The following is a 12,947-nucleotide window of genomic DNA, read 5'->3' as shown; positions in this document are numbered from 1 at the left end:
TATAGAATGAGTAAGTCAGGTTCTTCAAGAGTAAATATGTAATAATTGTTTAAATAGACAATATGTTCTATCATATAAACAAATCTATAAATTATGATCTCTCATTTGTCCTAACCTCACATTGTTTAAGAACATATTAAATTATAATCTCAGGTAAAAAATATGAAGAAAATTTTTATGACACATATGGAAGAATTAATTAACTAAATTATGAGTTCTTATGCATAAGTTATTAATATTTATTTTCAGTATGTTAATATAATAATCTATTATTAAATAGTTACTATAAACCAGAGACCAGTATCCAAGGTGAAGAAAAAAAGCATACTTATCCATGAATGTTTTAAAAAGACACAAAAATACATTTTGGTACCCACTAACCACAGTCTACAAGAAGAAAAGAAAATACACACAAAAAACATCAAAAGAGATCACTCACAAAAAAACAAGAAAGAAAAATCTTTAAAGTCTGAGTTGAGAGTAAAAATGAAGAGACAAAGCTTTAGAAGAAAGGAAATCAGCAAAGAGATAATGTGTGATGGTCTATGAGACTGTTTTAGGAAAGAAGTTACATATCTTGGCTAGGACGCTGTTAACAAAGTGAAAGGGTTGCAAAACAATGCAGAGAAAGACAGTTAAATGAGAGAATATCAGAGAACATATGTAAGTCCTCAGCAAAAAAACAGAAAGGGAGCCCTGTGGGAGCTACAGACATTGGAAAAAACTTTTTTTTTTTTAATCTGAGTGGTAAAAGCATGATTGCTAATTTTATTCTTCTTTAAGTCAGACATATATTTTTCTCTGTATATTTTATAATTTAAAAATGCAGAAAGAAAATAGAAGCAAGTTGAATCAAAAAAGATGGTGGAGGAGTAGGAGAGCTTAGTTTTGTCTGGTCCGGAACTCACTCAATAGCTATAAAATGATTTTGAACACCTGTGAACTCAACCAGAGATCTAAGAAAAGAATTGCCGCAATTCTACAAATAGAAAAGCGACCACGTTTGGGGAGGGTATGTGTTGTGGTGACCGTTGTGTATTATGTAAGACTGATGAATCACAGATCTGTACCCCTGAAACAAATAATACACTGTATGTTATTAATAAAAAAAAAAAAAGAAAAGCAACCACTTTCTGCAAGTCTTTTTTAACTTGCATTTTTACAATTACATTCTATCCTTTCATTGTTTTTAATTTTATTTTTGTATATATATAAGTTTTTCTTTCTTTACAATTTTGGGATGTACTTTTCTAACAAACAGACCAAAATACACACAGGATCCAGTGTATTTCTCTGTTCTATTCACCTGATTATATTCTTTTTTTTTTTTTTTTGGTTCTGGGTCTCTTCTAATTTGTTTAGTGTATATTTCACTGGGGTTGTTGTTGCTCTTTTAGTATTTTGTTCGCTCATTCATCTATTCTCTGGACAGAATGACAAGACGTAAAAACTCAGCTCAAATAAGAGAACTAGAGGCAGTAATGACAGCCAAGGACCTAATCTGTATGGATATAAGAGGTCAGAACTAGAGTTCAGAATAAAGATGATAAAGACACTACCTGGGCTTGAAAAAAGTATAGAAGTCACTAGAGAATCCCTTTCTGAAGAAATAAAAGAACTAAAATCTAATCAAGTCGATATCAAAAAGGCTATTAATGAGATGCAATCAAATATAGAGGCTCTAAAAAAAATAGAGGCTCTAACTGAGAGGATAAACGCGGCAGAAAGGAGAAGTAGTGATATAGAAGACAAAATGACAGAGAATAAAGAAGCTGAGGAAAAAGAGAGATAAACAACTGGATCACGAGGTGAAATTTCAAGAGGTAAGTGATACCATAAAGCGAAACAATAGTAGAATAATTGGGATCCCAGAAGATGAGGAAGGGGGGTGGCAGAAGGTATATTTGAGAGATTATGGCAGAGAACCTCCCTAATCTCGGGAAGGAAACAGGCATTCAAATCCAGGAGGCACAGAGAACCCCCTTCAAAATCAATAAAAACAGGTCAACATCTTGAGATATAGTAGTGAAGCCTGCAAATTTCAGAGACAAAGAGAAAATCCTGAAAGCAGCTCAGCACAAGAGGTCCTTAGCCAACAAGGGTAGAAACATTAGACTGGCAGCAGACCTAACCACAGAGACCTGGCAGGCCAGAAAGGACTGGCATGATATATTCAGGGTGCGAAACGAGAAAAATATGCAGCCAAGAATACTTTATTTATCCAGCAAGGCTGTCATTCAAACTTGAAGGAGAGATAAAGAGTTTCCAGGACAAACAGAAACTAAAACATTTGTGATCACCAAACCAGCCCTGCAAGAAATATTAAAGGGGATCCTTTACGCAAAGAGAGAGCCCCAAAGTAACACAGACCAGAAAGGAACAGAGACAATATACAGAAACAGTGATGTTACAGGTAGTACAATGGCACTAAATTCATATCTATCAACAGTTACCCTGAATGTAAATGGGCCAAATGCCCCAATCCAAAGACGCAGGGTATCAGATTGGAAAAAAAGCAAGACCCATCGATATGCTGTCTGCAAGAGAATCAGTTTAGACGCAAGGACACGGCCAGATTGAAAGTGAGGGAGTGGAAAACCATCTATCATGCTAATGGACATCAAAAGAAAGCTGGGGTAGCAATCCTTGTATCAGACAAATTAGATTTTAGACCAAAGACTGTAATAAGAGATGAGGAAGGACACTATCATAAAGAATTAAAGGGGTCTATCCAACAAGAAGACCTAACAATTGTAAATCTTTGTGCCCCTAACATGGGAGCAGCCAATGACATAAACCAATTAATAACAAAATTAAAGAAACACATTGATGATGATACAATAATAACAGTGAATGACACACCGGACTCTGGGAAACAGAATGCCACAACAACCACTGGTGCATGTTCGTTCAGACTCCGAGATCTCTGAGAAAACTCGAGATTGCATGGTTAAAAATAAGCTGAAAGGATCTGAGTGAAATGCCCTTGGGACGTATGCGGTCTGTTCTAAAGTACGCAGCAGAAGATGTTTTGTAGATAGGAAGCCACCTGTAAACAGCACACTGTGCACTCCCGTCTTTGTTCCCTGGCCCTGTAAATAGCACACTGTGCACTCCCCTCTTTGTTCCCTTGTCCTGCTTTAAAGATTCTTATCATACACACGGGACTAATCCTATGTATGTGGAAGAATATGCCTTACTAAGCCTCTGCTGTAAATCATTATAGATCTATATCACTGTAGAAGGTATATAAGATTATGGAAAATAAACCTCGGGACCTTGGGCTGCTTGCTCGGGGGTCCCCTGTGCCTGGCTCTACTGTCGTATCTTTTCCTCAGTTCCTTCGCCACGCCACGTCCACGACTCTCCAAGGTCGACACTGGACCAGAAGGACTTCACAGATATATTCAGAGCATTCCAGCCTAAAGCCACAGAATACATATTCTTCTGGAGCGCACATGGAACTTTCTCCAGAAGAGATCACATACTGCGTCACAAATCAGGTCTCAACCGGTACCAAAAGTATGGGATCATTCCCTGCAGAGTTTCAGACCACAACGCCTTGAAACTTGAACTCAATCACAAGACGAAATTCGGAAAGAATTCAAATACATGGAAGTTAAAGAGCATCCTATTAAAGAACGAATGGGTCAACCAGGAAATTAAAGAGGAATTAAAAGAATTCATGGAAACCAAGGAAAATGAAAACACAACTGTTCAAAACCTTTGGGATGCAGCAAAGGCAATCCGGGGAGGGAAGTATAGAGTGACAACAGCCTTCCTCAAGAAACAAGAAAGGTCCTAAACACACAACCTAACCTTACACCTAAAGGAGCTGGAGAAAGAACAGCAAATAAAGCCGAAATCCAGCAGGATAAGAGAATTAATAACGTTCAGAGCAGAAATCAATGAAATAGCTACCAAAAAAACAGTAGAACACAGCAACAAAACCAGGAGCTGGTTCTTTGAAAGAATTAATAGGATCGATAAACCCCTGGCCAGACTTAGCAAAAAGAAAAGAGAAAGGATCCAAGTAAATAAAATCATGAATGAAAGAGGAGAGATCACAACCACCACCAAGGAAATACAAACAATTTTAAGAACATAGTAGGAACGACGATATGCCAACCAACTAGGCAATCTGGAAGAAATGGGTGCATTCCTAGAGAGGTATAAACTACCAAAACTGAAACAGGAAGAAACAGAAAACCCGAACAGACCCACAACCAGCAAGGAAATTGAAGCAGTAATCAAAAATCTCACAACAAACAAAACTCCAGGGCCGGATGCCTTCCGTGGGTATTTCTAACAAACACTTAAAGAGGAATTAATGCCTATTCTTCTGAAGCTGTTTCAAAAAATAGAAATGGAAGGAAAACTTCCAAACTCTATGAGGCCAGCATTACCTTGATCCCAAAACCAGACAAAGACCCCACCAAAAAGGAGAATTACAGACCAATATCCCTGATGAACACAGATGCAAAAATTCTCATCAACATACTCGCCAACAGGAGCCAACAGTACATTAAGAGGATTATTCACCACAACAAAGTGGGACTTATTCCTGGGTTGCAAAGGTGGTTCAACATCCACAAATCAATAATCAGTGTGATACGGTACATTAATAAAAGAAAGGACAAGAACTATATGATCCCCTGAATAGATGTACAAAAAGCATTTGACAAAGTACAGCATGCTTTCTTGATTAAAACTCTTCATGGGGCGCCTGGGTGGCTCAGTCGGTTAAGCGGCTGCCTTCGGCTCAGGTCATGATCCTGGGGTCTTGGGATCGAGCCCCACGTCCGGCTCCCTGCTCAGCAGAAAGCCTGCTTCTGCCTCCCCTTATGCCTGCCGCTCTGTCTACTTGTGCTCTCTATCTCTCTGTCAAATAAATAAATAATCTTTAAAAAAAAAAAAAACTCTTCACGATGCAGAGATAGAGGGCACATACCTCAATACCATAAAAGCCATGTATGAAAAGCCCACGACAAATATCATTCTCAATGGGGAGAAACTGCGAGCTTTTCCCCTAAAGTCAGGAACACGGCAGGGATGTCCACTCTCACCACTGTTGTTCAACATAGTACTAGAAGTCCTAGCCTCAGAAATCAGACAATGAAAAGAAATAAAACATATGGGAATCAGCAAAGAAGAAGTCAAACTCACTCTTCACAGGTGATGTAATACTCTATGTGGAAAACCCAAAAGACTCCACCCCCAAATTGCTAGAACTCATACAGGAATTCAGCAAAGTGGCAGGATATAAAATCAGTTGCATTTCTATACACTAACAATGAGACGGAAGAAAGAGAAATTAAGGAGTCGAACCCATTTACAATTGCACCAAAAACCGTAAGATACCTAGGAATCAACCTAACCAAAGAGGCAAGGGATCTATACTCTGAAAACTAAAGAACGCTCACGAGAGAAACTGAGGAAGATGCAAAGAAATGGAAAAACACTCCATGTTCATGGATTGGAAGAACAAATTTGTTAAAATGTCTATGCTACCGCTACCCAGAGCAATCTGCATTCGATGCAATCTCTTTCAAAATACCATCAACTTATTTCACAGAGCTGAAACAAATCATCCTAAAATTTGTATGGAGCCAGAAAAGACCCCGAATAGCCAAAGGAATGCTCAAAAAGAAAACCAAAGCTGGTGGCATCACAATTCCGGACCTCAAGCTCTGTGACAAAGCTGTAATCATCAAGACAGTATGGTACTGGCACAAAAACAGACACATCGGCCAATGAAACAGAACAGAGAACCCAGAAACGGACCCTCAACTCTATGGTCAACTAATCTTCGACAAAGCAGGAAAGAACAGCCATGGGAAAAAAAGACAGTCTCTTCAACAAATGGTGTTGGGAAAAGTGGACAGCCACATGGAGAAGAATGAAACTGGACCATTTTCTTACACCATACACAAAAATACACTCAAAATGGATGTAAGACCTAAGTGTGAGACAGGAACCCATCAAAATCCTGGAGGAGAACACAGGCAGCAACTTCTGTGACCTGGGCAGCAGCAACTTCTTGCTAGACACGTCTCCAAAGGCAAGGGAAACAAAGACTTCATCAAGATAAAAAGCTTTTGCACAGCAAAGGAAGCAGTCGATAAAACCAAAAGACGACTGACAGAATGGGAGAAGATATTTGCAAATGACATGTCAAATAAAGGGCTAGTATGCAAAATCTATATAGAAAGAACTTATCAAACTCAACACCCAAAGAACAAATAATCCACTCAAGAAACGGGTGGAAGATGTGAACAGACATTTCTCCAAAGAAGACATTCAAATGGTCAACAGACACTTGAAAAAATGCCCAACATCACTCGGCATCAGGGAAATAAATACAAATCAAAACCACAATGAGATATCACCTCACACCTGTTGGAATGGCTAAAATGAACAAGTCAGGAAACAACAGCAGTTGGCGGGGATGCAGACAACGGGGAACTCTCTTACACTGCTCGTGGGAATGCAAGCTGGGACAGCCACTCTGGAAAACAGTATGAAGGTTCCTCAAAAAGTTGAAAATAGAGCTACCCAACGACCCAAGAATTGCACTACTAAGGATTTACCCCAAAGATACAAATGTAGTGATCCGAAGGGGCACCTGCACCCCAATGTATTTAGCAGCAATGTCCACAATAGCCAAACTGTGGAAAGAGCCCTGATGTCCCTTGACAGATGAATGGATAAAGAAGATGTGTAGATATATACAATGGACTATTACTCAGCCAATAAAAAAAATGAAATCATGCAATGACGTGGATGAAACTAGAGGGTATTATGCCAAATAAGTCATTCACAGAAACATAATTATCATTTGATTTCACTCCTATGTAGAATTTAAGAAACAAAACAGAGGAGCATAATGGAAGGGAGGGGAAAATAAAACAAGATGAAATTAGAGTGGGAGACAAATCTCAAGAGACTCTTAATCATAGGAAACAAACTGAGGGTTGCTGGAGTGGAGGAGGGGAGAAGGATGGGGTAACTGGATGATGGACATTAAGGAGGGCACCTAATGTAATTAGCACTGGGTGTTATATAAGACTGATGAATCACTGAACTCTACCTTGGAAATTAATATACTTTATGTCAGTTAACTGAATTTAAATTTAAAAAATAATATTAAAAAAAGAAAATATAAGCTAAACCAAGATAACTTTTGATATGATTAAACATTAACACAGGTTTTTAGATATTAAAATACTTGTTGGAAGAGAAGGACACTATTAAAAGGAAGTATTACCAAAGAATAAAGATATCTTGCAGAAACTCTTCAAGATAGACAATGAAAATTACAGCTGTTATTGTTAAAGGAAATGTTGTTATTATTTAAGGAATCATTAAAGATTAAGTATAATATTTTGAGAAGTATTTGTATTTAATAAAGTAAAATTACAGTTAAATAAGTTAATTAATGGTTAAAGTTATCTGAAATATTACAGTCTTACCTAGTAATCTCTTTTTCTAATTCACCAATTTTCTTCATTTCTTGATCCAAACTACATTCCAGAGATTTTTTCAACTCAATAAATTTCTTTTTCTGTCCATTTTCATCATCAGAATTTGAAAAAAATTTTTAAAGAAAATTATATTTAAAGATCTAGATACTCATTCTTCTATCATAAAATATTATTTCTCATGAATTCATAAGTAATAACTTGTTTAGAAAGGCTCATATACTACATTTTATAAATTTTACAAATTTATAATTTTAAATTTATATGTTGTTTAAAATTTATAATTTTAAGTTTTATATAATATAGTTTTATAAACCTGATGCCAATAAATACAAATTTCAAATATAAGGACCTTTCTTAAAAACAGCTTAAACTGATTTTACATTTTCATCATTATTTTTTCTAGAATTGAAATTGCCAAAATTTACTTGTTAAATACAGAGGTTCTTACCATATTAACTAAGTGTTAATGAAAAATTTTAAAAAGTGGTTATATTTACATTTTAGTTTCTAAAGATGCCCTAGAAACATTTTCTTCCATAGCTTAAAATACTCTGGGTTTTGTGAGGTCATACCTTTCGAAGATAATCTCTGAAAAATTCCTATGCAGTCCCCATTACAGTTTTGATGATCGTCTGACTTTAGAATGAGATACTCTCATTCTCTGCAAGCATTGCAAGCATCTCCACAAGGTTTCAATTTCTTCTTTTCTATTAAGTACCTTTCTCTTTAAATAAAGTTTAAGTCTTCTCCATATTACATAAAAACTTTTGCTTCACTCTTGCAGCTTTTTCTATCATCCTGCTTCTCCCCTTTCACTGGACTTGAGCATTCTTTAATGTGTCATCTCATCCACAGATTCATCTTTCCAACACTTATTTTCTTCTTTTACACTAAAATCGGAGTTTCAATCCTGGAATTCCACTAAAAAATTTTGAGGGTCATCAAGGATCTTTTTTTTAAAGTCTTTATCCTGCTTTACTTCTCAGCAACAGCTGAAAACAATGCTCCCTCTGCTCTCTAATCCCATTTTATTTCTAAATGACAGCAACTGTGGTTAGTCCCTGACCTTTGCTATTCCTCTTATCAAATCCTCTCAGAGTTGGTTAAATCTCAAGGCTTCAAAACCAGATTCTCTAATCTACATTTCCAGCCTTGACCCCTTTACTGAGGTCATCTCTACTTTTTGATCTTCCTTCTAGTTCCTCATAGACAATATTCTCAACCACACACTCAAAAACCATTACCTGATGTGGATTACCTTTATAGACAGATAATTTTTTTTATTTTCTTAAAAATTTATTTATTTGAAATAGAGAGTGCATGAATAGGGGAAGGAGCAGAGGGAGAGGGAGAAGCAGACTCCCAGCTGAGCAGGGCTCGATCTCAGGACCCTGAGATCATGGTCTGAGCCAAATGCAGGCGCTTAACTGACTGAGCCACCCGGGTACCCCTAGACAGCTAACTTTGTACATTTTATGTTGACTCTTTTTGGTATTACTTTGTATTGTTATTTTGTCATCTCAGGGGGCACCCTTACCCTTAGGATGCTGACCACCATACTCTGTCTTGCTTTTCTTTTCTGATGCAAATGTTTCTCACAAGGGTCAGACTATCAATTGTTTGCCTTTGTTTTCTTTTGAATAATTTCCTATTCCATAGAGATTGGATCTTATGGAAGTCTTCTTCTGAAGTTCTTTTCAGACACATACTTGACTATATTGTTTGGAAGTTTAAGTTAGCCTAGAGCTATCTCTTCTTCCCAATCCAGACTCTTCACCTCAAAACTATGTCCATCAAATATCTTAACCCAGGTAGTCTCTGGCCTGGGGATTCATGAGATAAAATCCTTCTAGAGATGTTAGGACTATGGACTGAGTTGGTTGAAAGCTAAGTGTTTGTTTCACAGGGTAGACCTTAAAGTGGCTAATAATTTTATGTCATAACCCTAATTCAGTTCCATTGGAATCTACAGAATACCTATGGATATTCTTACAAACTTTACAAGATTTGATAGCTTCCTTAATAGATTTCTATATGACACCGTAGGGGGACAACTCCTGGCATTCTCATTCACATATCGTCACGTTACTTGCTCAGTGAAAACTATAGTAATACAATGTGACTAATTTATAGGAAATCTAGAAAAAAAATAATTTTTGATTCCCATGCAGTCCCCATTACAGTTTTGATGATTGTCTGACTTTAGAAACTTTCGATGTTTCTTTGGCCACAAAAAGGACCAGTCAACAGAATGTGCTAGTTCCCCTGATAGGTATAGCTGTATAATGAAATTTGCAAGGATGCAGCTTCTCTGACTAAAAGAAACTAGTGGTAGGTGCATCTACCTCATTGTTCCAACCTAGGACTCACAATGCAGTCTTCTCATCTTAAATCATTGGTAACCTCTCCTATGAAGGAGGGTATAAATGGCATGATAATCCGGTTCTGCTTGGTAAATAGTTATATAGTTTTCACTACGTATCAATAAGTTGTAATCCCGGATTGCACATTAATCTTTTCTGAGATTCGATTGCTAAATCTCTGAAAGGCTGATTAATTCAAATTAATGAAAAAACAAAAAAGTTCCTGAACTTGCAGTGAATGCTAGGAGCACTATGTTACTATGTAAGGCCCTGATTGAGCAGTCATTTCCACTTTTTCACTGGCATCTCTTTTCCTTTTCAAAATCCAACGAAGAGAAAAATATATTCCTTTGAGAAAAATGTTTGCATAATGACCTAGTAGTCATTCTTGATGAAGACAACAAATTACAAATTTATAATTACAAATCACAACAAATTATCATGAAAGTAATCCATTCTCAAATCTCACTGAAGGGTTTAGATTATAAGAGAACATCAGAATTCAAGATCAAATTATGACTCAAAGTTTCAGAATTTTTAAACATACTGAAAAATATTAGTAGGGACTCAGACGTTTGTATGCCAATATTCACAGCAGCATTATTAACAATAGCCAAGAGGTGGAAAAACTCAATTGTCCACTGCCAGATAGATAAATAAAATGTGGCATGTATAAAATATTGCTTATCTTGGACTACCACAATCTTTTTTATTACAATCTTACTATAAAAATTATTAATTTACGAATTCAGTCAACTTCATGTATAAAGAGGAATTATACTACCAGTAGCAAGTAGCAACAATATGAATACAATAAACATTTTTATTAGTGAGAATTTTCATATTATCCAAAATGGTCTTATATACTACTACTAGAGAAATAAAGATTCCTTTTCAGTAGGACAGAAATTAAGAGACTGACTTACCGAACTTGTACTTAACAGGTTTTCCTGAAGTTGTTCAATTTTGCGTGCTTGTTTTTTGACTGTAACTTTTAACTTGGCATTTTCAACTTCAAGCCTAAAATGAATATTTTAAAATTATTCTCACACATAAATTTTAAAAGTACCATATAATTTCTAAAAAAATATCTGACGGTCTTACATAAATTCTTAAAAATTTAAAAAGTAGAAGATTTGGCAATTGTGCCATTTTTCTGGTTGTGTTTTATAGTTAATGTGCAAAATTTAAAGATAATATGCAAAATTTATGCATTTCCAAATAGCGCAAAGCTGAAATTTTTATCCAGCTTAACAATGATGTAATTATCATAACTGATATATTTCTCATTCTACACTGCTTCTCCGCTTTATAAATACTCAAGTTATTTTCTGTGCTGCTTTAAATTATACTTTTGCACGTGATCTTTCGACGTCTCAATACATCTTACAGCCTCTGCATGTCGATCTTGTGCTTCTTGGAACTAAAAAAGAAAAAAAAGAAATACTTTTAACTACTGGCAATCTAGTATAAAACCACCATCAGCTGTTTTTGTAAATAAAATTTTAGTGGACACAGCCACACTCTCCTCTACATACTGCTTTATGGCTACAGCAGATTTGAACTGCTGCAACAGAGACCTATGGCCTACGAAGCCTAAAATATTTACAGGGAGTCTGCTTCTCTCTCTCTCTCTCTCTCTCTCTCTCCCTCTGCCCCTCCCCACTGTTCCTTCTCTCTCTCAAATAAATAAAATCTTAAAATAAAATAAAATATTTACAATCCCCTTACAGAAAATTTTGCTGACTTCTCTAGTTACTAAAATGTTACATTTTTAATGTTTTTAAATTATATTTTATCAGCTAAACCTAAGAATTTATATATTGGTCAAAGGGGGAAAGATAGGAAATTACCTTATGGTAAACATTTCTATTTTTGTATTCAAAGTACCACATCCATTCTACTTTTAAATATTCACATATGTGAATGACCATGGCTGTTCCAGTGATTATAAAAGTTAACATGTTGCTTTCAGTGACAACTAGATATTTCATGGAATAGTATAAGAGGCATTATCTTCATAGGAACCAGAATGCCTGGGGTCTGAACACTGGGTATTAGCTGTGTGACCTGGAACAAATTACTTAAAATTTCTGTGTCTCAGTTTCTTCTTTGTAAAATGAAGATAAAAATAGTATCTACACACTGGGATGTTGGGAAGATTAATTTAGGAAGTATACATGAACTATTTATTTTTAGTTTTATTTTTTAAAGATTGTATTTATTTAACAGAGAGAGAGAGACAGCGAGAGAGGGGACACAAGCAGGGGGAGTGGGCGAGGGAGAAGCAGGCTTCCCGTGGAGCAGAGAGCCCGATGCAGCACTTGATCCCAGGACCCTGGGATCATGACCTGAGCCGAAGGCAGACACTTAACAACTGAGCCACCCAGGTGCCCCTATACATGAACTATTTAGAAGGGTATGTGGCACACACCAAATTCTGTCTGTAATTAGCATTATTATTGTTGCTGTAGGTTATGTTCTAATAATATTTGATACTTTAGGCAGATGGCAGGCCAATGAAAGTGGTCTCTTATACAAGTTATACTGAAATTGTTCTTCACACCACTGAAAGTGGCAGCAAATGGGGAGCATGAGGCCCAGAATACATCCTCAGTACTTCAAAAAACTTTTACCAATTCTACTAGCTAACAGTACTTTTTTCCACTTATAATAATTTTAACTTACTGCCTCTCTATACTACTCAGTGGACAATCTCATGGACTACAGGGCAAATAGTACCTCCTAGACTGAGTAATAAATATTTACATGACCATCAGAGGCAAGGTAAAGCCACTGACGTGGAAATAATGGACTCTTGCTAAATCAACATTCCCAAATCATTTCATGTTTATATTATCTTAACAACTGTCTCTCTTACACTGCTTTAGCAAGTACTCTAATGAATACATTAAGGCTACGTGGTATGGCATATCAGAAAAAACTGTCCCCGGGGTGCCTGGCTGGCTCAGTGGGAAGAACATGTGACTCTTGACCTTGTGCTCATGAGTTCAAGCCCCACGATGGGTGTAGAAATTACATAAATAAATAAATACACAAACAAACAAACTTTAAAAAAGAAAGGTTAAAAAAAAAAAAA

General features: G+C 36.3%; 1 protein-coding gene across 1 annotated transcript in view; it reads right to left on the bottom strand.

Annotated features, from left to right (window-relative positions):
* LOC123324862 (ankyrin repeat domain-containing protein 26-like) overlaps nucleotides 1-12,947 on the bottom strand; it is a 33,234-nt gene that overhangs the window by 12,772 nt on the left and 7,515 nt on the right. Inside the window, exons 2-4 of the mRNA XM_044915233.1 lie at nucleotides 11,200-11,270; nucleotides 10,774-10,867; nucleotides 7,473-7,564 (exon numbers count right to left, since the gene is read on the bottom strand). Coding sequence (XP_044771168.1) covers nucleotides 7,473-7,564; nucleotides 10,774-10,867; nucleotides 11,200-11,270 — 257 coding nt within the window. The remainder of the gene's footprint in view (nucleotides 1-7,472; nucleotides 7,565-10,773; nucleotides 10,868-11,199; nucleotides 11,271-12,947) is intronic.

Source organism: Neomonachus schauinslandi, chromosome 5 (assembly GCF_002201575.2).
Source record: "Neomonachus schauinslandi chromosome 5, ASM220157v2, whole genome shotgun sequence".
Classification (NCBI taxonomy): Eukaryota; Metazoa; Chordata; class Mammalia; order Carnivora; family Phocidae; genus Neomonachus; species Neomonachus schauinslandi.
This window is presented reverse-complemented; position numbering and strand designations above follow the sequence as displayed.